Here is a 26,080-nt window from a genome sequence, read left to right on the forward strand (position 1 = left end):
ATAATAAAATAATGTAATCTTTTTCTTTAAAAATCTATTAAATTTCTTCTTGATCATGTTTACTGATTTCTGATTTCTTCTGGGTAAAACTTGAAGTAATTAATAGTTATATTTTATTTCAGATCTGTGCTAATGGTGTTGTTAAGGGAAAGAGATTATTAGCTTTAAATTTCTTTCTATGAGTTTAATATTTGTGTGTGTGTGTATAAAGAAAAACATGTTTTTAAGGAGATATACTTTTTTGTTTGCTTGTTTGTTTATGTCTTGTAGCTATAGTCTTACCATGTAGCCCAGGCAGGCCTTAAATTCTATCCTCCCACCTCAACTTTCGGATTTCTAGGATTATGGGCTGGCAGGTACTGCCGCACCCAATAGAAATGCCCACATTATTAATTGCAAACTAAGCCATAAATGGTCAGTATTTAAAATGAGTACTATGATTACAATTTTGGAAAAAAGATCAATATGGGAATAAAAATGTCAGTGATTTAGTTCATGCTATTGATACAGAACTGTAGCTCACAGTTGTCATCTGTTCTATAATAACGAATTTTGGGAAGAACTTCTGTCGAAGGGCTATGGGAGTGTTTTGGATTCTAAGACAAGACCACTCTAGGATGATGGCCTAAGCAAATGAAGGAAGTCCAGCAGCAAACCGGTGTCAGGAAGTGTATGTGCCTTGGACATCATCTCCCGGCACATGGTGGAGCGAGCTGGGCCAGTTATCATCATCATGGTGTAAGGGGAATGATGGAAAATGTCCTGCAGGTGGGAGACCTGTGTGGATCAAGCAGACATGGCTGCCTGATGTAGGTAGAACTATTGGTGTCCAGGCCTCTGGCTGCAGCTCTAGTATGAGTCTAGTTCTCCATTCGTTCTTTCTGAACAGATGTGAAGAAAGAACTATAGGATACTAGTTTGGGCCTCTGGGACACTCAAATGCTAGTTGGTAGAAATGAACCATCCTGGTACATAAAGGAAATGGACACTGTTCCAGCGACGGAACTAAGATCAGGTCCTGCTCACTCTGAATCAGGATGTAAAGTGAAAACAGGAACCATCAACACAGTGAAACCAGCTGGTGTGTGTGTGTGTGTGTGTGTGTGTATTCCTGCCCTAGGACTGAGGAGGCTAGACAGCATTGGTGAGCTGGTCATTACAGTCAGGAAGCCATTGCTTTGTAGATGACTCAGCTGGCAGCTATAGAAGGAGATGCTGCATGTGGCATTCTTCCCTCTAAGCTCTGCCACTGTTCCTGTGCAATGAAGAAAAATAACTGACCTGAGCAAGATGCAAAGCCAGTCATAAAAGTGTGACACCAGGTAGACCACAAAAGCAAGTGTGGTTTAATGTGGGACTTATTTTTGTTTGCTTATTCTTAACCAGAACATTGATTGAATGAAAATTACATAATTAGGAAACATATAGTTGACAATAGGTGAACTACAATAAATCCCAGAGATCTTCTGCATGTTTTCCCAGAGATCTTTAGAGTAGAGCTGCTTCCCTTCTACATGTTTCCCGGAGATCTTCAGAGCTGCTTCTCTTCTGCATGTTTTTGAACAATATTTTTCAGAAATAAAATAGTAATTTAGTGATGGAGATATGGTAGTTTTCATTTCTCCCAAAGTTCCTTCCAGATTTGAAAACCAATAAACCTGCATCTGTAGCAGCCATTTAGAACAAAGTCAGTAGCTTAAAACAGTCCAGCCTTGCCTGCTTGTAGGCAGTATACCAAAAGTCTAGGTTGGCTACACTATAATTTCTATACATTATAATCTCTACACCCTCCCCCCATTTCATAGAAATGAAATTCATGTATGAGCCTCCTAGGCAAAAGTTAATAGATGCACAAGGAGAAATGGACAAGCAATAGTTGAAGGGTATGATATCTGTTTCAATGAAAGAATAAGAAATGAAAATTAGGGAATATTTAAAGATCCAAAGTTAACAAATAAAAGTATAGACAGAATTGTAGGCTTAGATTTTTCACCAAACCTGCTTTATTTAGGGTTCTTAAGCAACTTTACCTTTCTTCCAACCTCCTCCACCTCCCAACCCCCAACTTAGGTAGAAGATTAGAGGGAAAAGGGCTGTAGATCTCTTTTATTTACTTCCTGCTGATCAGATGGGTCATTAGAGGATTATCAGACTCAGGGTGCCAGCAGTCTAGTCCAAAGGCCAACACAGAGTAGCAACATGAAGTCAGGAAAAGCTGCAAGACCAAGTTAGATTGCCCAAAGAAGTTCTGTAGAACGTTTCTCTCTGCAAAGTCAAGTGTTGAAGCACAAAGATCAGCTCAGTGATGTCGATCCCAGGTCTGCCTGGGCCTCTATATGTGTCCTCTACTCAAAGTCCGTTCTCAGCTGGCCAAAGTCACGCCCTTGCATGAGAGCAAAACATTACGTGCCCTCTCACAAGCCAACCTGTGCAAAACATCCCATGACCAAACTGAGCCCAGAAACTTCTGCTTCATAGAATATTACGTTTTATCAATGGAAAATCATAAAAATATATTATTCAACAAACTCTTGAATATTGGAGTTGTATATATGGCTACAATTGGGAAACTAGAAAGGAAAAACTAAAACATCCAACCATTTTTGTATTAAAGTGTCATCCACAAGGCTAGATATTGTTCTCATTTTTCCCCCTCATTTATCTAATCAGCATAATTTTGGTTTCTAGTTATTTCCATTAACTAGCAAAATAAAATTGTATTTAGATGATTTTTAAAAAGTAGTAAGCACCAACATCAGACCTTGCAGATACAAACTAAGATAAATTCAGCAAAATTGCTTTATAGTCTTTATTATTAAAAGCATAATAAAGTTTATTAGTTAATATAAGATGTTTGAAAATGGACAACAAAGTTTAACAAGTGGAGTAAAAATAAATTGTTTTAAAATAAACATTACTAAAATAGAAAAAAGCAAACTAGTAGAACAGATTGTAGCAAAGATAATGAAGAAATTGATAGTTTACTTCAGGGTAAAAAAATGCAAACTGTTGGGACAAGGTCTGCAGTGTAGGCGGACCACATCTGTGACAAGGTCTGCAGTGTAGGTGGACCACATCTGTGAGGCAGTGGCCTGATGGGGGCCACTAGGGGCTCTGCACTGTGTGGAATGGGATTCATCTGCACAATAGAAGAAGCTACGGCTACAACATTTGGGCTCTCAACAATGAGAGTGAAGAATTTGAGGCCTCTAAAACTAAGGCCCACAAAGGGACAGGCCTCTTTCCTGTTTTCCCACCAGCAAAAACTTGATTCTTTGTGAAATCTGGAGGATTGGAGAGCATGTGTAGCTGGAATGCTGTTCCTCTGGCTGGAGGCCTCTTATTATGGAAGAAAGGGAAGACAGACTTCCGTGGTCTCCTAAGCAGTCTCCCTCTATCAGAAAAGGCGAGCTTTGTAAAGAATGTAAAAATGAAGTGACTACGAACAATTCCACATTTGGCTAAGGCTGAGGATCTGGCTTGCTTCCATGTATGTGGACCTATCTGCATTGCCCACGTGGCATGCTGGGGTTGGCTACCCAGAGGCTATTTAAGCTGTGGGCTGGCTTTCCCCAGGGTCAGATGATTGTTCAAGGTTCCTGAATAAACTGCATTGAAAAAAATAAAAAATAAAAAAAAATAAAAAAAAAAGAAAAGTGATAATCAGAGGTTGGTGAGTGTAGGAGTTTTGAGAGACAGGGAAAGATTGGTTGATGGTTGCTAAGTTACATTTGTGTAGAACAAGGAACCTTGCTTTTAATTTTTTTCTTAATGTAACTCTCTGATAATAATGCAGCATGCATTATAGATTCTAGAGAAAATTATTTTTAAATAGCTTAGCATCAAATAGTAATAAATATTGGAGGAGACAGTTTGGTTTAACTTCCTCTAACCATAATATAGTAAATAACAATAGTAAAACATCCTACTCTACAAATGTATTTAGGTTTTTATTTTTTATATATCCATTAAAATAAATTTATTTTTAAATCTGTTGGTGAAATAACTTCTCACACTGAAAAAAATAAATAAATAAAAATAAAAAGCATGACACTGTGAAAACAAACAAATAAACAAAAAAAATGAAGTGACTATAGATGAAGTTAAGTGTGTCCGTGAAAAGAAATGTTTGAAAAAAATTTTAAATGAACGAATTGTCACCTGTATAAGTAGAAAATATAAAAGGAACAATGGCTCTGGTTCTTTCAAAAAATTTTCTAGCATTCAAGAAAGTTGTTTTGTTTAAAATTGTGATTTTTGTTTTTTGAGACAGGGTCTCACCATATAACTCTGACTGGCCTACAAATTGATATAAAGACCAGACTAGCCTTGAACTCAGAGATCTGCCTGTCTCTTCCTTTGAGACGCTGGCATTAAAGATGTGTGCCACAGCACCAGGTATATTAAAAAAATTTTATTGTTGTATATTTTAAAATAATACTGTTTACATTACATTGAGGTATATAAACCATTTAGTATTATTATTAACTTGCTTTGAAAACTAAAAAAAAAAATGTTTTTAAAGGGCAAATGTGATACTCATATTTGAAAAATACAAAATAGTAAAGAGCATGTCAGACCTGTCTGAGTTAGAACATAGTTATAGAAGTCCCAATGTTCACCAGCAAATAGCATCCAATACCTATTTCTAAAGAGTTCTTCTGAGGATCAAGCAGGGTTTATCTCAGAATATGGTGATCGCTTATGACAGTTATCAGTACGTGTTTGCTTATATAGTGTTTCTCAGTAGAAAACCAAATACATATTAAGATGAAATGAAAAAAAAATATTTTCTTCTTCCTGATTTCATTGAGAATTGTTTTCTATAGGACAAGACATAAATACAAAGATTTCTTAATATAGTAAAGCTATCTTCAACCAGGAACAATTTAAGTGTCCCTTGAGTTATAATTTACATGGCCACATAGCTGCTACCAGCATTTTAAGATTTTCTCTAAAATGCTAGTATATGGCTAGTGTGTGTTGTGTTGCCATGACAAAGTATCCAAGACCAGAAATTCAGAAATACAAAAATGTGTGTCACAGGCTGGAATTTGGTAAATCTGAGACTGAGCACTGCCACCTAGTGGTGGGACGCTCTCTTATTTAGGCAGGGCGGAGAGCAGAGAAAGAACTCCCTCCGCCGGTTCCTTCTTCAAAGAGAGTTCCACAGACCTTACGCTCCATCACTTCTCAAAGGTGCTACCTCTTACTTCATTTGCATTGACAACACACGAATTTGGGAAGAGACATAGCTGAAATCATAGAGGCTTAAAATAGCACAGATAACAACAGTGAAAACCAAGAAGCCTGTTTCTTTAATCTCCTTTCAACTTCTAAGTCATATCTCCATTTTATTTTGGCAGTTATTAGTTTACAGTCTTACATATTCTTAATATTTTTCTGTTCTACCAAAAATAGCTTTTACATATTGATTCTCACTATAGAATTAGAAGTTGGTTCCCTAGCAGTTTTAGTAAATCATGTGAGCAATTACTGAGTATGTAAACCCTTAATAAAAGCTGATTGTGTTTTATGAGAGAGTAAAGCTTTTTAGCTTCCTGTTTACTCTTTTGAAACCTCTTACACTTATATGGACCTCCTTCTCTTTGTAGTATTCAAATAGCAAAGCTAATATTTGATAAAAAGTGTATTAGGATGCACATATCTGAAAAAAATAAAGTATTGAAAACATACAATTGAATCAAGTGAAAAACACAATAAAATGACATGGTTCATATCTGAATAGAAGTGTTATATATTCTATTTAGTTACAAGAAATAGCCTCAAACCATATTGTATGTTTTCTTTTAAGATAGGAGGCTATTGTAAAAATCAACCCCAAATAATTATGGAATGAAGATGTCCTTTATTATTGTAATTATTATTAGTTATTACCTGAAGTGTCTTTATATTATTATCTTTTATTATATAATAAAGATATCCTTTATTATAATATAATAAAAAATATATTTATAAATATAATATAATAAAATATCCTTTATTTTATCATTTTGGAGGTTGGTTTTTATGGTAGCATGATCCTCTAGTGAGAATTCATGTAACTCTAACAAAGCTGACCCTTTGCAGTAGTTTAAGTGTAATTAAGCCATGTACTCTTGTTATGCACCTGCACAGACCTCTACATACTTCTGAGTCACACCCAGTTATAACTTCTCTTCATTCCTAGGTCATCAGTTAAATTTGCCTCATGTTTTAGAAGCCAACATGAAACAAGTTTGTTCAAGAAATTCGGAATTTTTTCCTGCTAGAAGCTTTAATTCCAATAGCTTGATTCTTTACAGATTCAATACTTACACTATTTAGTATATACTGTATATAAATTAGCATGATATTTGGAGGATTGTTGTTGGACAGTACTGACAAAACCCATTAGTATACATCTGTGATGTTAACAGAGTAGGACCACTGGGCGCCTGAGGCTGAGTCACATAATGTGACGACAGGAGTGAGCGTGCGAGTGAAGCCTAGCAGCTGTGGACGAGCACTATGGCTCAGAGCATGGGCAGCAAAGTAAAGCTGAGGCCCAGCACTTGTGCCTTGCAAAGTTTCTAGTGTTGTATTCTTGTGTCTTTAAAAGGTGGCTAAAAACTATCGCACACCAAACAACTAACTAGCTCTGCTATGTGACATAAGCTGTCTAGATGTCAGACCCTGATTTTCAGGCGACCATTGTGTGTGAAGCATGGATGTTGAAAGTGAAGACTCCCCACTCGCATTTTTTGTACAATGAGAATTCGGTTTGTCTTGAAATGTAAGGAGGAAAGTCACACAATAGTAGAAGGTGGGCATGGTAGCATACAGTTGTAATCCCAGCACTGGAGAGTCAGAGGCAGGAAGATCAGGGCTCACAGCCCCTTTTCAGGGATGTAGTGAGTTCTAGGCCAGTCTGGACCACGTAGAACTACTACATGAGACACTATATGAAATATAGAGAGACAGACAGACAGACAGAGACCAAGAGAGACCAAGACAAAGACCGAGACGGAGAAAGACCAAGACAGACAGACAGACAGAGAGAAACAAAAACAATGAAAGGTTCATTTGAGCCTTGTTTCCCCCAGAACTGCACTCTCAGACTTTGAGAACTGTCAGCTCTGTCTCTCCTCTTTACTGTGAGGGGTCCACCCTGTTCTTCCTGTTCTGCTTGGATTAGATCACAAATAAATATTTTCTCTTTTATTTGTTTTGTTTTATTGTCTTTTTTTCCCCTTAAAGCAAGGGTTTTATTTCTGTGACTAGAGTGAGAAAACCAAGAAAGTGAGTATTTTCCTAAACTTTAAAATAAATTTAAGGTCACAAAATAAACATTCATAAAGTGTACCACAAAAGGAAAAGTTAGAAATACCTGTAGACAATGTAGTCTGGAGAAAAACAATCCATCAGATACTTAACTCTGAATTTTACTTTTTTGTTACTACTTTCTTTCCTTTTGGTACAAATGAGCCTGTTTTATTTTTCTACTGTAGGAAAAAACTTACCAATATACTAGAGCAACTAGAAATGATGAGAAAATACATTTGAATTACACAGTCTCAAGGAAACAGGTCAAATCCTAGACCTGGCTATAATTGTATGTATTTAAGCTAACAGGGTTGTTGATTGTAAATTTAACCCCCAACAGTGCATTAAAATATTGTGCAAATTTAGTTAAATGGAAAAAGTTTGCTTTTTCTTTCTTTTATTTTCTTTCCTTTTCTTTCCTTTTCTTTCTTTCTTTCTTTCTTTCTTTCTTTCTTTCTTTCTTTCTTTCTTTCTTTTTCTTATTTTGAGACAGGGTTTCTCTGTGTAGCCTTGGCTGTACTGAGGCTGGCCTTGAACTCACAGAGGTCCACCTGCCTCGCCTTCCTGAGTGCTGGATTACAGGTGAGCATCCGGCTTGCTTTCATTTTTAAAAGATCACGTGCACCAGTGTGCAAGAGGAAAGGAAACAGTAGCTGGTAAGGGCTGCGTCAGGAGAGAACACTGCGCTGCGCATCTTCCAGAGAATGTCCATGTACTTAGTTCCTGAGACACGGCTTCCTCTCTGGTATTCATATCCTTGGCTGTAGTTAGTTACATTTGGATTCATAAGTAAGCAGTATTTCACACAATCATATTTCAGTCTAGACGCCCTTGGGAACTGTGGAGATCATTGGTCTCAATAACTTGAGGTGCTGTGGAATAAACACGTTTTATTTTTAAGCCAGGAACTGTGCCCTGGTGTCTTGTGTGGGCAGGATGCACTGGTGTTCGCAGAGAGCAGGGTGTGGAACTGTGTGCAGAGCTGTGGCGCCTGCTTGGACGTTTTCACAGCAAAGCTGTGAAGTAGCAGCCTGTGGTGCCCGCTGTCTCCCTGCTATCTTTGTAGCAAAGTCACTCAGAGTCCGCTCCTGCTGCGCTGCTCTCAGTGCACTCCAGACCTTACCCCGGCACCTAGCTGTGGCCTGCACTTGACCACAGTCTCTCTCCTTACTCTCTTTATCCTCAGCTCTATGCACTCAGCTCTCAATTCCACGTCTGCATGAGGTCATGTAGTGTCTTAGTCTCTGCCCTGCTCTATTTGAACTCAGCATAATGTCCTCCAGGTTCATCCATGCTGTCACCTTTTTTGGGGAGCTAAATAAAATTCCATTGTGCATATAGGCCACATTTTCTGTATTCATTCATCTATCAATGAACATTTAGGTTTATTCTATACTTTGGCTGTTATGAGCAGTGTTACAGACAAAATAGGATGCAGATGACTCTCCAAAACAATAATTTCTTTTCTTCTGGATATATACATAGTAGTAACATTGTCAGCTGATGTAATAGTTCTGTTTGTTTTTTGATTTTGTTTTGTTTTATTTGTTTTTTGTTGTTGTTTTGAGGAGCTTGAATGTTTTCTTCCATAAAGGTAGTACTAGTTCACATTCCCATCTGGTCCCTTCTTGAGTATTTTAGGACTTTAAATGTGTTTAATCAAATTGAAAAATAAAATTCGCCAAGGGCAGTGGAGCACGCCTGTAATCCCAGCACTCAGGGAGGCAAGGGCAGGTGGATCTCAGAGTTGAGGCCACCCTGGTCTACAAAGTGAGTCCAGGATAGACAAGTCTATATTTAGAAACCCTGTCTTGGAAAAACCAGAAGGAAGAAAGAAAGAAAGAAAGAGAGAGAGAAAAAGAAAGAAAGGGAGAGAAAGAAGGAAAGAAAGAAAGAAAGAAAGAAAGAAAGAAAGAAAGAAAGAAGGAAGGAAGAAAGAAAGAATAAAGAAAGAAAGAGAAAATGCATAGTTACATAATAGTTTTATGTGAACATGATATGTATAAAAAAGAAATCTATAACCATGATTTGCCTACAAAGAATCTAAACCAAAGGTTTTGCTTTTTCATATTCCCGTTTAAGGAAATGCTAGGATTTCATGAAAAGTTTATAGATGAAAACTTTGAATTTTTCAATCTGATATTTTCAATAACTTGTATGAGGCCAATGTCTTCAAATTTAATTTAATTTTTTTTCTGTAATTTCCTATATGCATTTTCATCTTCACCACCTTATACTTTATATTTTGGGTAATGATTATAATGTATTAAAAGTGAATAATATATGGCTATCTGTAGGCAGAAAATTAATTATTCTTGTTTATGACATTTAAGTATGATCTAAATAAAAGGTCTTTCTTCTAACCCCTGTGATCATCCACACAGGCTTTTACCTATTTGCACACTCATTGCTAACGTTTGCCATTTCAAGTGTTTGTACCTTAAATTGAGCATTTATTTAACCTTTTATCATCGGTCATATTGCTGTTGGCATTTAATATATGTTCAAATGTGTCATCTTGTGGAAGATCTTTGTCTTCGCAGAATTTCTCGAGGCCTGTAAGAGCCACTGACACTGTTTGTCATATGGTTGTCTCAGTGCACTTGTGCAGGGGGAGTCAGCAGCCTTCACTCCCAGGAGTGCACAGTAGCCATCCTAGTCGTCTACCAGCCTCGCTCCTGTGCCTTCTCTGTAATGATGCAGATCTGTCTCTCCTTTATTCTTTGCAGAGTGCTGCAGCAGCTCCCAGCCCCGTGCTAGGAAACATGCCCCCAGGAGATGGCATGCCAGTAGGTCCTGTGCCACCAGGGTTCTTTCAGGTACTCAGAGACTTGACTAGGATGTTAAGGCGTAGGAACTCCTGCTTGGTGATGTTTACTGATAACCATAGGATGAGGCTATTGTAATTCTTCTCGTTTGATTCTTAAGGTAAATATGACACTGTACAGCCAACTCTTGATTGCTCACACTGCTTATCTATTGTGTTTTCCTTCATCTGTTGTATTATTTGTTTTGGTTAATGTTAAACCATTTCATTGATCTAGAAGGAAAATAAATCAAAATGCAAATTAGAATAAGTTCACTGTGGTGCATACTTTGGGGGAAAAGACACTAAAGATGTTCATTTTCAACTGTTTGTACTTCCTTAGACTAAGAATAATCAAGATTTGGCTGTATTTTCAAAAGTAGCCAAGTCATTTAATAAAAATTAGAGGCTGTATCAAAATATTTGAAATCACCTTTTTGGTTTTCAGCTGTAATATTTATTAATACACTTATATAAAATTAGAAGATCACATTTCAACTGTGTATTTAGCATTTTAAAATTTCAGTACCTGCTCCTTTTAGTAATGACAACAATAATTTTAGAGCTTTAATTCATTATTTTTTTAATTTTATAGATCTTTACCTTAAATCTGATAGAATTCTAACCCAAAACATACATATTAATATAAATTCTGAAGACTTTTTTATGTACTGTTAATTTTGTAACACTCTTTGAGATAATTAACAATTTCGAAGTTAACAATTAGAGGTGGGAGACATTATAGGAACTTGTATCTAACATACTATCTTGATAATATAGTAGGTACCTATAGGCCAAATTGTGGTTTATTTTTAATTTCAGAATCTTTGATAATCATTGGTTAGTAATTCATATCATTATTAAGGTACTTACAATGATGAAAATGGAGAGATTAAATTGCAAGTAATTTTGCAAAGTAGATCTGTAGAATTAAAACATCTCAATTTGAGCCTCGAACAAACCCAGCACTTTTAGGGCATATTTATTTGCTTAGCTGCTCTTTATTATTACTTAAACAATATGAAATATTTAAAAGTCATAGTAGAGCCTCATTCTGTCTTAAGGCCCCTAAGTATAACTCTGGATTATTAAAGTCACCAATTATGCTAACATTTAATAATTGTTCTCTGTGTGCTATGCTTTAGTTTAGTGTACATGCTTTACATAGACCCCCCAATTCCAACAACACCCAAAGATTGAAGTATGGGGTGCTATGATTTTCACGGTGTAGGTGGAAACACCAAAACACTAATAAGTGACTTTTACCAAAACTGACAGCGCTGGGACTTAAATCAAGACAGTCTGGATTTCTGCCACTGAAATTACCTTTGAGTGTTGACTGTTACTTGTGACATATTTCCAGCTCATTTTATTTTGTTTTACACTCTTAGTTCTCTTGCTGAAGGTGGGTTATAGTTAGGGAGAGTTTTGTCTAATAGACAGCTAGGAGCACTTCCGGTCACACTGTTAAAGAGAATGTTGGTTGGGGAAGAAGTCAAATTCTTGCACTATAAAATAATGCCAAGATGGATAAATCCATATATTTTCATTTCCACATTTGTCAGTTAATCCCTCCCCTTGCCTGTTTTCTTGTTGGAAGTAGTCAAAATAGCTTGAACTTCCTTTTAATTATTCTGATACAATTCATGATTGTGTATTACTAATTCCAGAGACTGCGATGTCTAAAAATCAGCACATAGAGTGTACAACTTCCTGAGGCTCTTTGTGTTACCAAAAAAGCAGCCTTAAAAATGACAAAGTGAAGCGAAAAGTTTTGTGATGGCCAAGAAGAAAGAATGATTAACTCCAACAGAGTTGGACGTGAGAGAGAGTTAGAAAAACAGCCCAGCAAAAGAGGCGGAGGAATGGCATCTCAGAAAGTGGCCCTTAGCCAAAATCTGAGAGTAAGCAGTGCTGAGGGGTCCAGGATACACACAGAAAGTGCAGAAGTGGAAGTAAGGAGTCCTGCACACAAAAGGGAAAGGTGTGCTCTCTGGGCTGCTGAGAAGATCCTGAAATGGCATGTTAAAAGCTGAGTCAATTTAGCACACTTACAGGAACCGTCGGGTCTTTGAGAAGGACAGTGACCCAAATGTGCAATTGATTCAGACTGCTTAGGCTGCAGTGGATTCAGATTTTGTTTGGGTGTCTCCGATAAACAGGTTTACAACACCTCTGATATCAGACAGCCCAGAGTATGGTGATTGAGAAAGGTAGTGAGTTAAGTATGGAAGTTTTGAAAATAGACATATTAAATGGGTAGAATGTGTTCGTATAGCAGATCTGATCACTACACTCAGTTTTGGGAAAGGTGTAGTCAGGCAAGCATTGTCAAAATAGGAACTGTACTCCGAATTAGGATCTCAAGATGAATGAGGAGGGAGGTTAAGGGAGCAGAGAAAAAGAACAATTGAGGAAAGACAGTTCATGACAGGAACCCAGAGGGAAAAGAATAGAAACATCTCCAGATAGCTACAGCTTGACTAGGTGCAGGGAGAGTTGATGGCGATGCAGCCGCGAGGGCCTGGAAGGTGACACAGGGCTTGCACCTGATCTTAGAGACTCAGGAGCTATTAGGAGGACGCCTTTGCATTTGCATCTTGAAGGGGGAAAATCATTTCAACTAATATTAGCCAGAATTGAGTTACAGAACAGTAAGTCTAGAAGAGGGGGCTGTGTAGGAGCCCAGGAAAGAGTCTTTCTGACAAGATCTGGGACAGTAGTATTAGAAGGAAAGAAACAGTAATTATGTTTGAAAAGCCTCATTTGATTGCCCAAATTAGACATGAAAGGGTGAAAAAAATGCAAGAATCAAGGAAGATACTGCAGTTCCTATTTTGGATATCTGAATAATTGTAGTGTCTTTATCAATGTAAAGAAAAATAGATGGAAAAATCTATATACATTTGAGTTATTTTTATTAACCCAGGAAGACTGTTTTAACTTACCTCAAGGACTTTTCTCACCTATTCAACATTTATGTACACCCAGTAGATTAAATTGTTCCCCAAAACACTGAAAAATTCAGTCAAATGCTAAAGAGCTGATATCTTTTAGTAACACAGTAAAGAGGTCTGCTGAGGTGTTTCCTAACCAGTCAGCGCTGGTGTTCTCCAGTGCTGGACTGTGCTGAGGTGTTTCCTAACCAGTCAGCGCTGGTCTTCTCCAGTGCTGGACTGTGCTGAGGTGTTTCCTAACCAGTCAGCGCTGGTCTTCTCCAGTGCTGGACTGTGCTGAGGTGTTTCCTAACCAGTCAGCGCTGGTCTTCTCCAGTGCTGAGGTGTTTCCTAACCAGTCAGCGCTGGTGTTCTCCAGTGCTGAGGTGTTTCCTAACCAGTCAGCGCTGGTGTTCTCCAGTGCTGGACTGTGCTCCAGCGCCAACGTAGGCCAGCACACGTTGTTAATGAGCAGTAGCTGCCTCTCATGCATAGAGGCACGATAACGATCAGAGGCCCCAGACAGTCAGACTTGGCAACAGAATGCCAGTTTCTACCTGTTTCCACAGACGTTTTCCTTTGAAATGGTCGACATCTAGAAGAGTCAGAGAAGGGAATCATTTCAGAGTTTACAGATGAAAACGGCTGTTCAGCACGGCCACTGCCCAAGGATTGCTCTAGGAAAGGCTACATTGCAGGCTGCTATAGCAGGGTAGAGAGGTTCCTCCTGGTGCCTGGCTCCAGCAGGCTCCTTAGCAGGAGAGCCGGGTTTTGGAAGAAGGGAGCTTTGCAGAGATCAGGAATCCCCAGCCCAGAGAAGCACTCAGCAGCTTCTGCCCGCTCAGCTGCTTGTAGCAGCTGGATTCCAAACGGCTGACCCCTTCTCTTGCACTTCCCAGTTAGGGAGAGGCTGAGTTACTTCAAATACTCAAGGAGAAAGGCAAAGCTTATGTGGGCATAGCTGGAATGTGAGTCAGTAATGAAGAGATTAAGTATTAGGATGGCATGAATGAAATGAATGATTTACAATTAGTCTACTGGGTCCAACCATGAGTAGTTTCCAGTTGTCCTCACTGTGAAAATTACATTGAAAATAGTTCTTCTCAGTACACAAATGTAGTTCTTTTACTCCCATTTACACTGAAGAACAAGCCTTCTCTCTCTTAGGTTTAACTTAAATGTATTAGCAAGTAGTGTTACTACAAGTTGTAAACGTATGAGTTTAAAACAAATGCAGCCACCTTTAACCCTAAAATCAGAACTGTGATTAGTACTCCAGTCATTTAACGTGTCCATTATGTTAAAAAGTCTGTATAGTATTTGAGATTTCCGTTCCCACATTGCTCGTTTTTCCTGTCATTTTGACAAAATCCCTGACAGAAGAAACTTAATGGAGGGAAGTTTATTTTGGCATGGTGGCGGTGGCCGTCCAGTGCATGGTGGTAGGAGCTTGCTATGTTTCTGTTTACATCTTAGTGGACCAAGAATTGGGAACAACTGGACATGGTCATGGACATTATAGAACCCAAACTTCCAGCAACCCATCTCTGTCAGGCTGACTTTCCCAGTGTTCCATACCTCCACAAACAGCGCCACCGCTGGGCAGAAGATGTTAAAACACATGAGTCTAGGGGAGCATTTCTGAATCAAGCCATAGCACCATTTAAATTTTGTTTTTATTTAAATGGGAACTTCTGTTACTTAGTAAGAGACCAATTAAGTGAAAGTAGTGGGATTAGTTGGACATGCACAAAGAAAGTATCAATTTAATAAAATAAAGCCATCTATTTACTGGAATCTGTCAGAGGAGTGATTAGCATAAGAAAGCCAATAAATCCTCAGTGACACCTGTTGTTGAACCAGTAGATGATGTCAGAGCCAAGTTCCTAAATCAAGACATCAGACTGATTGGGCCCAGAGCAAAGGCAGTAGGACTGTCCAGCAGTTTCAAGTTTGGTTCTAGTAGAAAAAAATACAGTAGTGTATCAATAATCTTGTGCAGCTTAATTCAACAGTTTTGTGGTATACTAAGATACTTTAATTAAGAATGGTATCAACCTGTAGTATAGCTATATTTTTATGTATAAATATTCATTTATTAAAAAAAAACAGGGAAAGGCTGTTAGTGGCTGCAGCCTTATTGACATAGGCAGCAGTATTTCCTTGGACCATTTTAGTCATTCTTTTCATTTGTATATAGTAGTCAAAGTAATTGAGTAAATAGTCTTTATAAAATAAAGGAAAAATAAACATTCTTTTGTGTTTTAAAAAACTAGATTTATTAATTTTGCCTGTTACCTTGGAAGAGTCAGTATTTCTGTGAGTTGTAATAAATACTTTCCCATGACTTGTGATTAATTTGTAGAATATTTAAGTAGAAGCTATTTCATATTCTGAGAGGCAAGAGGGTGTCATAGTTTTTTTCTTCATGTTCTTTACTGCAGAAAACTTCCATGATGGAAACTGAACCTTACTTACCACACTAGTAACTGAACACATCTTTTATTGAAAAGCATGATATGATCTTTTACTAGGTACTAATATACATCATATCTGAATCTATAGCTAATATTTGATTTGAATGTCCATCAATCAATAGACTTGTTCATTTTTGCTGTGTGTTACATTTTCCTACAGTTTTTCTTAATACATTTGCTATCATATTGTCACTAAATCTTTAGCTTCCTTAACAGAAACTGTTATTATTAAAAACTAAAGATATATTGATGTTGGGTTGTAAAAGTGGCTTTGGTGTGATTGCGGTTGTAAATATGTGTTGGAAGTAGGTATGCTAAGTCACTGAGTTCCAGGACCAGTACTCATCCATAATTTTCATCTGCTTTGACCAGAACTCCGCTGTGCTAGAGACGCATTGCCACAGGATTATCAGTCCCTTTACAGGATCGGGCAGCAATGGTAAAGCTGCTTTGCCATCTAGTGGCAGTGTAATGGCGTCTCCATGTTAGCATCTGTTTCCCAAAGATTCTATTTTTAAGCAAACTGCACTGTAGCAAGTAGTAATAATGAAAAAGAATTGAAGGAAGGAAGGAAGGAAAGAAAGAGAAAGAAAGAAAGAAGAAAGAAAGAAAGAAAGAAAGAAAGAAAGAAAGAAAGAAAGAAAGAAAGAAAGAAAGAAAGGGAAGAAAGAAAGGGAAGAAAGACAGATATGTAGTAGGCCTTTTCCTGTTTCTTCACAGGGCTATTGACTGAAAAAGGCTCAGTATAAATGAAATAAGCCAGCTGGGGGGCTCACAGGAAAACAATATTGTTAGTACTTTGAAAGAAAAAGAACTCTTGTTTTTCTCTTAAGACTGAAAAGAAAGAAAAAATTTTACAAGCTCTGTATTAAATGTGACTTGGAGGCAAATATGTATTTACTTGATGCCTGCAAATAAGGCCTGGGTTAAGAAGATGGCCTTATCTGTGTCATGTGCTCTGCTGTTCTTGAGTCTTCCTGAGTCAGCTGCAGCAGCGTCAGGACCACCAGCAGCTAGACATCCACATGCCAGGTCCTTCCCTCCTCATCTGGGGACTGCTCTTGCTATTGCACTTTCTTCCAGTGACCCCCCTTTCCTCTTTTTCTGATGCTATTTCAGAAACCAGTTTTTGGAAATAAAATTCTAGAGACAAGCCTGTCCTACTCTCCAGAAGTTGTCCGTGTTAGCCTAAATCTTAATGAGCCAGCATTTTAGTTATTATATCTTTCTTCATTTTATTGAGTAGGATAATGGAAATACCAGGTATAATAAACATTAAAATACAACATCTAATATTGTACATACATACACACATAGTTTTAAATTTTTAGATAGTAGAAATAGTATTCCAGGGTTAAAGCCACCAGATTTGTGTAATGGAAGGCAGGGAATGCTGCTTATTTATTAAAGTTCAAACAGTAAAAATTAAATTTCCTAAAAATCTGATTTTGAATATTAGAGCAAGCCATTCCCTAGTGCAAAGATAAAATAAAAACACCTGAAGATGCAGAGGTGCCCAACAGGTGGCTGCTGGCTTTGGTAATGCTGCCCTGCCATCTGCCCATAGCTTACCAAGTCTCATCAGGACTTCCAGGTTCCTCTTCCTCTGTGGCCTGTATCACCAGGGGCAAGTGATCAAAGAGCAGGCAACCAAATCCACTTGTTAATCAAAGTATTTAATAGTTATAGTACTTAATAGTGAGTACTTAATAGTTATCCTGGCCATCTGAGACCAGTGTGGTTTTCTTGCCACTTTTTGTTATTCCTGAAAGCCAAGGAATCAACATATATGGGGTAGAATTCTTAGTTTCACAGTTGTTGGGAAAACACTGGCCAAGGCAGATGGCAGTATGTGCTGTGCCCTGGGACCACGATCTCCTTTGCTCTTTCAAGATAGGGTCAGGTGTGTTGCTCAAGCTCACACCTGCTCCAGGCCTCTCACCTCAGCTACCTTAGAACTGCAGCACATGTTTGTGGCATGAACCCCTGGTCTCTTTCTCCCCCTCTTCATTTTTCAAATTTTCAACATCTGATATATGAGTGAAACTAGAGTAATTTATTAATGTGCATGTTAAAATTTTTATTGCTTTTTAAAATTGACATATGAATATGACTATGTTAATTTTTATAAGACAATAAAATTTATGTTCATATTAGTATACTATTAGGTAATATATTATCTTATATTAAAATCTTATATTAATATATCTTATATTAAACTTACTAATATATGTTTATGTAATATATTTGTATATTATATTATGAAATATAAGAAATATATATTTATATAAGATAATTTATATTATTTTATGCAATGTTCAAACTAGGGTAAAATACCTTTATCAGATATTCATTATTTTCTTCATGGTGAGAGAGTTCAGATGTTGTAGAGCTTTTGTGACACTGATTTGCAGTAACCTGCAGTCTACTCTATAAGCCAACATGCTTTCTTTTCTCCTCAAATACAGCTCAGTACCTGTTGGGCAGTTTTCCCCATCTCCACTGCCCTCCCCACTTCATGCAAAAATCAAAGTACTTGCAACTTTAATCTAGAAATCGTAAAAATGGTATAGGTTTATCATGACACACACACCCCATCCCAATATCCAGAACCAGCTCTGGCATGTTCCTTGACACTTGAATTATACTTCTTGTTGGATTTTCCTCCTTCTTTTCCCTGTCCTCCTCTTTCTTCTTTACTAATGAGCATGAATTCTTTTAACTACCTCCTGCATGGTAGTTAAAAGAATCTCCCAGTGAGCTATATCTCTATTCTTCCTTTTACTCTTTATTTTGAATAGCATCTCACTGCATTGCCTAACCTGGCCTCTAAAATAACATATAACCTAGACTGACCTGAAACTATCAGAAATCCTCCTGCCTCAGCCTGCAGACGGCTGGGATTACAGGTGTGCACAACCATATCTATCTCTTGTGTTCTGTTTCATTTGTGGTTCTGTGAGTGGAGCCCATAGCTGCAGGAATGCTAGGCAAGCGCTATACTCCTAAGCTCTCTCTTGGCTAATTTTTTAACAAACATCAATTTCTATTCATGGACATTTCAAAGGACACTGCCGAACCAATAGAAATGTCAAGATATTCAAGATATTCAAGAATATTGTGTGTGTGTTTTTAAGGAAAAGTTAAAAGTGTTGCTTAAATCTTAGCTTCTTAAAAAATTTATACAATACACTTTTATTATAATTTTCAGTCTCCCTGAACTCCTCCCAGATCCTGCCTACCCACCCAACTTCATCTTCATTCATATTCTCTCTCCCTCTCCCTGCCTCTCAGATCAGAAACAGAACAAAAATACCAGAAAAAAAACAACAAATCAACACAAACCCCAAATCAAAAGATACAAAAAAGAAAAACACAACAAGAGCAAGAGAGAAAGAAAACCAGCATACAAACACAAAACAAAAAGCACACAACAAACAAGTATGGAGTCTGTTTATATTCCCAAGTGTCCCTGGGCACGGGGCCCGCCCGAGGGTGTTGTTGGTGTATGCAGGGTCATTCCATTGGCAGAAGCTCATTTTCCTTTCTCTAGCAGGTGTCAGTTGCAAATAGATTCGTGGTTAGGGATGGTAATTTGTGTCCATTTCCCCTTCCTGGACATGCTGGACTTTTGACTGGTTTCAACTTCTGCAGGTGTAATATATGCTGTTACAGTCTCGGAGTTTCAATTCCATTGTGTCTGAAAGATGCCATTTCATTGAAGTCATCCAGTGAACGCCTCTGGGTCATATAGTCCTTCTGCCTCCCCTTGTGCGTAGATCCACGAACCTTGAAGTAGGGGTTGATGAAGACATCTGGTTTAGTACTGAGTGCTTCAGCTGCTCTCAAAACAAGTTTTTCTGATGAGGCTTGAACAACACCTCCTCAGAATTTGTCACTAGGAGTCATTTCACTGCTATGTTCTGTTAAGAGAATAATAGGATTGGGTTTTCTTCTAGGCTCATGACCCATCTAATCTGAGGTTCTGAGTCATTTTAGTAGTATTATGTCCATGTCATCGAATGGGTCTTAAATCCAATCAGTAGTGGTTACTTCCCTAACATTTGTGCCTCTGTGGCACCAGTACATCTTGCAGATAGGTCACTGTTGTAGGTTGCAAAGTTTGTAGCTGGTGAAATTGGTGATTACTTTTCTTCTCTGGTAGTGTACAAAGTACCTTCTAGCACCATGAATACTAGTCTAGTCAGGAGGAGTGAAGCTCCTTCTAGTTGGGCACCAGCTCAGTATCTCCGTATCTGAGGACATAAGTTGTGCCTTCAACGGTAGGGCTTTGCCTTCAGTTTGTGGCGAGTACCTGAGAGCCTTGCTAGCAGCCTGTGATGTTTGGAGGGGTCAGAGGGCCTTTGTCCAACAACTCACCAAGATGCAGTCCATTCCTGACACTGGAGTTTTACTTGGTGGTATGAAATGTCTAGTTGTGGCACTGTCTCCCAAGTACATGGAGAGCCCATTTAAATTCCTTTCATATGTGTATATATTTCAGGTAGCTTTTCAGAAGGACCGTAATGTTAGTTTTCCTCATATTCCTTCTTTTACTCTGCCCATTTCTACCTCCCACATAATCTTTCTGCTCTTATTTCTCCTTTAGACTTTATAACACTCTACTTGTTTCCCTTCCTAGGATGATCTCCTGCTCTCTTACTAGCTACCTAGCCTCTGTTGTTATTCATATTGAAACATATGTCTAAGCTTGAAAACTAATACCCACATATAAGAGAAAACATGCAAAATTTGTCTTGTCTTTTGGGGTCTATGTTATCTCACTTAGGAAAATTGTTTCTAGCTCCATTCATTTACCTGAAAATTTTAGTTTTTAAATTGAGTCACCCTATCACTCTATCCTAAGCTGTAAATCTCAGTTGTTTATTTTCATAATCATACATGTATTAAAGGCAATTGGTCTGTTGTTATCTTAGTACCACACAACAAAAAAGTATGTGTGTGTTTACTTATAGATATAAATCAACTTAAGTGAATTACTAATTTTTTACAAAATGTTGTTCAATCATTTACATATATATGTATATGTTATGTATATGAGGACAACACAGTCCTCATGCACAATCCAGAAGTCTGTGGTAATGCCTATATGCAGTGTTTGTATGATAATAAAAGCTTGGGAACTACTCATCTTCTTGAAAAGACTCATAATCATAATGTAAGTGACCAATTTTGATGTTTAGAATAAATCCATAAATAATCATCCTGCTTGTAACTGCTGTATGGGATTAGCTTGGCAGAAACACATCAAAGAAACTAGATCTGAAAAAAGAAGAAAGAAAGAAACTGGATCTGTTATTACTTCACAGTTATTTTAATTAAGTGTTGATAATGACAGAATATCTAAGGTGCATGGAAGATAAACCACACTTACACTCTTCAGTGGAATATGCCAGCACACGTATGTCATTTGTGAGATACATTAGTTTAGTGCTGGTTGGAATTAAAATGCACTAATCAAGAGTCTTATTCACTGGGGTGTCAGTGGTGTCTGGTGGGGATGTTGTTGAAAAACAGAAAAGAAACTAAACACATGAAGATGAGTAAGTTGTAAAAAGTCTTTAGAGTCATTTATATATAACTTATGCATTATTAATTTTCTATAGTAAACTCAAACATCACACAGAATTATAATATAATTATAATAGAATATAATATAATATAATTGTGATAATTATAATATGTAAACATCTGTATAAGTATGACTAAGATAAAATAAGTCATACTCCACTAATGATTTTCAAAGGAATATTCCCTAATAGTATTTATTATTGGTAACATATGACTTCAAGAGTTAATATATTTAAGTTTAATAAAAACTTACTTGCTTTGATAGTCTGTAGGGCAGAGGCTTTCAGAGGCCGTCTGTGGCAGGTCCCTAGGTTGTTTCCTGTTTTCTTCTTCTTCAGATGTCCATCCTCTTTGCCTTTCTTTTTTTTTTTTTTTTAATTTTTTTTTCCAATGCAGTTTATTCAGGAACCTTGAACAATCATCTGACCCTGGGGAAAGCCAGCCCACAGCTTAAATAGCCTCTGGGTAGCCAACCCAGGCGTGCCACGTGGGCAATGCAGATAGGTCCACATACATGGAAGCAAGCCAGATCCTCAGCCTTAGCCAAATGGGAATTGTTCGTGACAGAGAGCACTCACCATCGGGAAGGTGGAAGGCGGAAACCAGCTCCATCTTTAAGGCACAGCATTCCGCAGCTCTCTACAGTTACCCTTTTTTGTTTTAGACGCATCAGGCAAGAGTAGAGGTCTGATCTCTGATATTAGAAATAAATTGGGACTTTGTACCGATGTTCGTTTAGGTGTCATCCACCCAAAGAGCATCAGAAGCAGATGCTGAGCCTGATGGCCAACTGTCGGGCAGAGTGAATGGAATTTTATGTAAGAAGTGGGAAATAGCAAGAGCTGAAGAGGACAGGAACTCCACAAGGAGAGCAACAGAACAAGAAAATTTGAACCCAGGGAACTTCCCAGAGACTCATACTCCAACCAAGGACTATTCATGGAGATAACCTAGAACCCCTGCACAGATGTAGCCCATGGCAGTTCAGTGTCCAAGTGGGTTACATAGTAATGGGAAGAGGGACTGCCTCTGACATAATCTGATTGGCCTGCTCTTTGATCACCTCCCCCTGAGGGGGGAGCAGCCTTACCAGGCTACAGAAGATGACAATGCAGCCACTTCTGATGAGAACTGATAGACTAAGATCAGAAAGAAGGAGAGGAACACCTCCCCTATCAGTGGACTTGGGGAGGGGCATGAATGCAGAAAGGGGAGGAAGGGTGGGGTCGGGAAGGGAGGAGGGAGGGGCTTATGGGGCGATACAAAATGAATAAAGTGTAATTAATAAAAGTTAAATAAAAAAAGGAAAAAAAAGTTAATTAGCCAAAAAAAAAAAAACTTACTTGCAAGTAAAATATAGAGTAGGAATCTACATAGAAAGGATCATATAAAGAGAATTTAATTAACAAAATAGATATACAGCAATAAAAATAGTATTGTTTTAGGCTCCTCGGGACCAAGACATATAGACACTTAATCATCATATGATTAATAAATTAATAAAGTTATTCAATTAATTAATTAGATGTATTATTTATTTATTAATAAATTACATTTTGACTAATTTTGTGGCATATAAACTACATTAAAATAACCTTTTTCTTTTTTCTTTATTTTTTGTGTCTTTTTTTATTAATTCAATTTACATCTCCGTCATAGGCCCCTCCCTCCCCTCCTGCCAGTTCCACTCTCTCTCCCACACCCCTCCCCCTGTTCCTCAGAATACGGAGCCCCTCTACCCAGACACCCCAGCTCATCTGTTCACATGAGGACTGGGTTCATTTTCCTCCCCTGAGGCCTTGTAGAGAAGTCCCCTCAGGGGGAAGTGATCAGAAAGCAGGCAACATAGTCCATGTCAGCGATATCCCCCACTCCCCTAACTAGAGGGCCCACATGAAGCATAAGATGCCCCAGACTTATCTTATTGGGGCTATGAATTATTGTATGTCAATCCTGTACTATATGGCTAAAATCCACTTATAAGTGAGTATATACCATGTGTGTTTTCGTTACCTCACTTAGTATGATCTTTTCTAGTTCCATCCATTTGCCTGCAAATTTCATGATTTCCTTATTTTTAATGGCTGAGTAAAATACTATTTTTCTTATGTATCTTTTATGCTAAAGACAATATATTTTAAGAGGACAAAATATTTAATATTCTTAGTGAAATGTTGAGTGTTAGTGGGAAAAGGTGTGTTGTTGAACAAAGGTTTGGAAGATGAGACAAGACTGATAGGCTTTTGATAAGCTGGAGAGATGGCTCAGTTGGCCTGAGAGCCCGAGTCCAGCGCCCAGGGCCCGTGCAGACAGCTGCAGCTGCAGCACACTGTTGGACCTCAGCACTGGGGAAGGGAAGGCAGGGAGAACCCTGGGGCTTGCTAGACGGCCTTGCACATGTGGGTGGTTCCAGCAGCGAAAGAGCCTCGCTCAGAACACTGGGCAGCTCCTGAAGAGCATGCGTGGTCGTTTACCGGCCTCCACACGCATGCACAAAAAGTAAAATGAATTCAGATAAAATGCTTCACTGTAAAAATGTTAGGATCCCATTTATGAGTGCTAGATGAGACGAGCAGCCAGGTGGACTGCTGGTCAGGACTGTTACCTTTTCTGGTGACCTGGTGTTCCGGGACTGGTGGTGAAAACTGAAAGGCAGAAGTAGAAAACAGAGGACCTTTTTAGTCAACCTAAATTGTGACCCATCTATCTATTGTCAATATAACTCTGGGGTATCTTTTTGTTCTTGTTCTTACTGGGCTCCTTAGAAAACAGTAATTTATCTTATTTAGGCAGCACATTTTTTTCCCATCTATACATACTTTGCAGGTATATTCTGACCAAACTAGATATATTCTCCCAATGGTATGCTCCATTCATTACAGTATCAGTAGGTACTATGTATTTTTAACAAGACAAGTAAATTGACCAGGTGAGATTTTACACAAAGCAGCCAAGCGTTGTTTCACTTCACTTAGTGTTGAGTCCATCAGTGTTGTTCATGACTCAGCTCCTGGGATGCATAGGAACAGCTAAATGCTGCTGGTGCTCTTCCTGTACCTCTGCCTGGAAGGCCCTGCTGCTCTGCTCTCCCGGAGAACCTTGTGAGCTGTCATACTCTTCTAATCATACCATGTCTGTCCACTACAGCCAGTGTTTATCTTAAAAACAAAATTAAACATGCCCCAAACTATATATAAAAACTAGATGGATGGATGGATGGATGGATGGATGGATGGATGGATGGATAGATAGATAGTCAAAACTACTTAAAATGTCGAAGGAAAAAAGAGGAAGAGCTTGTTAAGTTGTTTTATTTCAGTTGTGGCATTTATTTTTTAGTTTGGTGAATCAAGACCACGTGCTGATTAGTCTTCATGTACAAATGAACTTGCTTACTAGAAATACTGCTGCCAGCTCTTCCTGTTTGAGTGGCGGCTCCGGGAAAGCACTCCTCAGTGGGTGGATGGTCACACATTGCAGGGCCCATGAGGAGCTGCTGAGTCAAACAGGTTTTGTGGCCAGTTAGTTATAAGAATGAATTGTGTGTACATTCCAGTAGCAGAGTCAGGTAGGAACACTAAAATTCCCGTTAAGAAGTTTGATCTTTGGCATCCTTTTATATAAAAAAGTTGGTTAATAAATTCTAAAAAGTAAAGCCTCCTGTTTTAAAATGTATCAAAAAGCATAATAGAAAAGATTATATAGGTCATTTTATTATAAATGTAACAGGAAGGATAAGGAATAAATGATAATCAGAAAAGCAGTTTCAAAATTCTAAATAATTCTTGGTAGAATAAAAAAAATAATCCATTAAAAGTTAATGACATTTATTCTTAAATAAATTTTGCTTCTAAGTGACATAATTTTATTCTTTGAAAGACTCCTTGCTGTAATGAACCTGTTTCTGTTTCTGTTAGGTATTGTCATTTTCCACTTTGTCATCACATAGTTACTGATTTTTTTTAATAGAGTATATTTGTATTTTACTTACTTTCCATTATCCTATTTCCTTTAGCTTTTGTCACTTTGGGCTGCTATAATGAAAAAGTTGTAGATTAGGTGATTTAAGCAACGAACTTACTGTTCAGAGTTCTGATGCCAAGAATATTCAAGGTCAAGGAGTTGGGCTGAGGATAGTTCAGTTAGTAGAGTGTTTCTGTGGTAGTCATGAAGCAAGTTTAGCGCCCAGTTATCCTGACATGGTGGCACACACCTAAAACCCCAGGAGGTGGAGGCCATAGGATCCTAAATTCAAACTCATCTTTAGCTCTATAGCAAGCTTGAAGCTAATCTGAGCTATGAAGACCCTATCTCAAAAAATAAAATAGCCGAAAATCCAAGCAGCCTTGTTATTCATTTCCCTTCTCAGTGGGCAGATAGTCATTTGCCCACTCACAATGGCACAGGAGAGCAGTTTTCTCTCTGTGCCTTTTTTTCTTAAGACAGCAAACAATTCAGGAAGCTCTATCCTCCAGAAAGATTCCATCTTCAAATAATTTTGCATTGGGGATTTGGTTTCATCATAGGAATTCTGTGGAGACACCCAAAGCACATGCTAATAGTAGAAGCATGCAGAGAGAATATTGCCTACAAGTGCAGCTTCCCTGTGAGACTGCAGGCTAGACTGTCATGCATTACAAAGAACCTCATCCCATATGTGTGGCCCAGTTTGGAAACTTGGAAAAAAATCATTGTCTATATTTTCAGTCACTGCATGTTTGATCCAGTAAGGATGACACAATATGGCTTTCAGGGAAGATAACAGATTAAAGTCTTATTTTCTTTGAGCTTTCATTGGTACTTGACATTTGCTGAAGAGAACATTCTATTTGTTCCAATTTAGAGGACTGATACACAGAACAATTTTCCAGAAAATTATTTCTCAATTTAATTATAAGATTGTGAGCCTTGGTGAATTCCAAGGAGAGAACAGTGATCTTTATGCACTTTATTCACTGACAAAT

At 38.0% G+C, this 26,080-nt stretch overlaps 1 protein-coding gene across 9 annotated transcripts in view; it reads left to right on the top strand.

Annotated features, from left to right (window-relative positions):
• The window catches only part of Ssbp2 (single stranded DNA binding protein 2), a 281,368-nt gene that overhangs the window by 200,925 nt on the left and 54,363 nt on the right, over positions 1-26,080 (top strand). For 6 of the 9 annotated variants that reach the window (XM_060377758.1, XM_060377754.1, XM_060377755.1 and 3 more), the window contains one exon: positions 10,035-10,124. The exons of the other annotated variants lie outside the window; for them this stretch is intronic. In XM_060377758.1, the coding sequence (XP_060233741.1) occupies positions 10,035-10,124 (90 nt within the window). The remainder of the gene's footprint in view (positions 1-10,034; positions 10,125-26,080) is intronic. 9 annotated transcript variants of the gene reach the window in all.

Source organism: Meriones unguiculatus, chromosome 2 (genome assembly GCF_030254825.1).
Source record: "Meriones unguiculatus strain TT.TT164.6M chromosome 2, Bangor_MerUng_6.1, whole genome shotgun sequence".
NCBI classification, from domain to species: Eukaryota; Metazoa; Chordata; class Mammalia; order Rodentia; family Muridae; genus Meriones; species Meriones unguiculatus.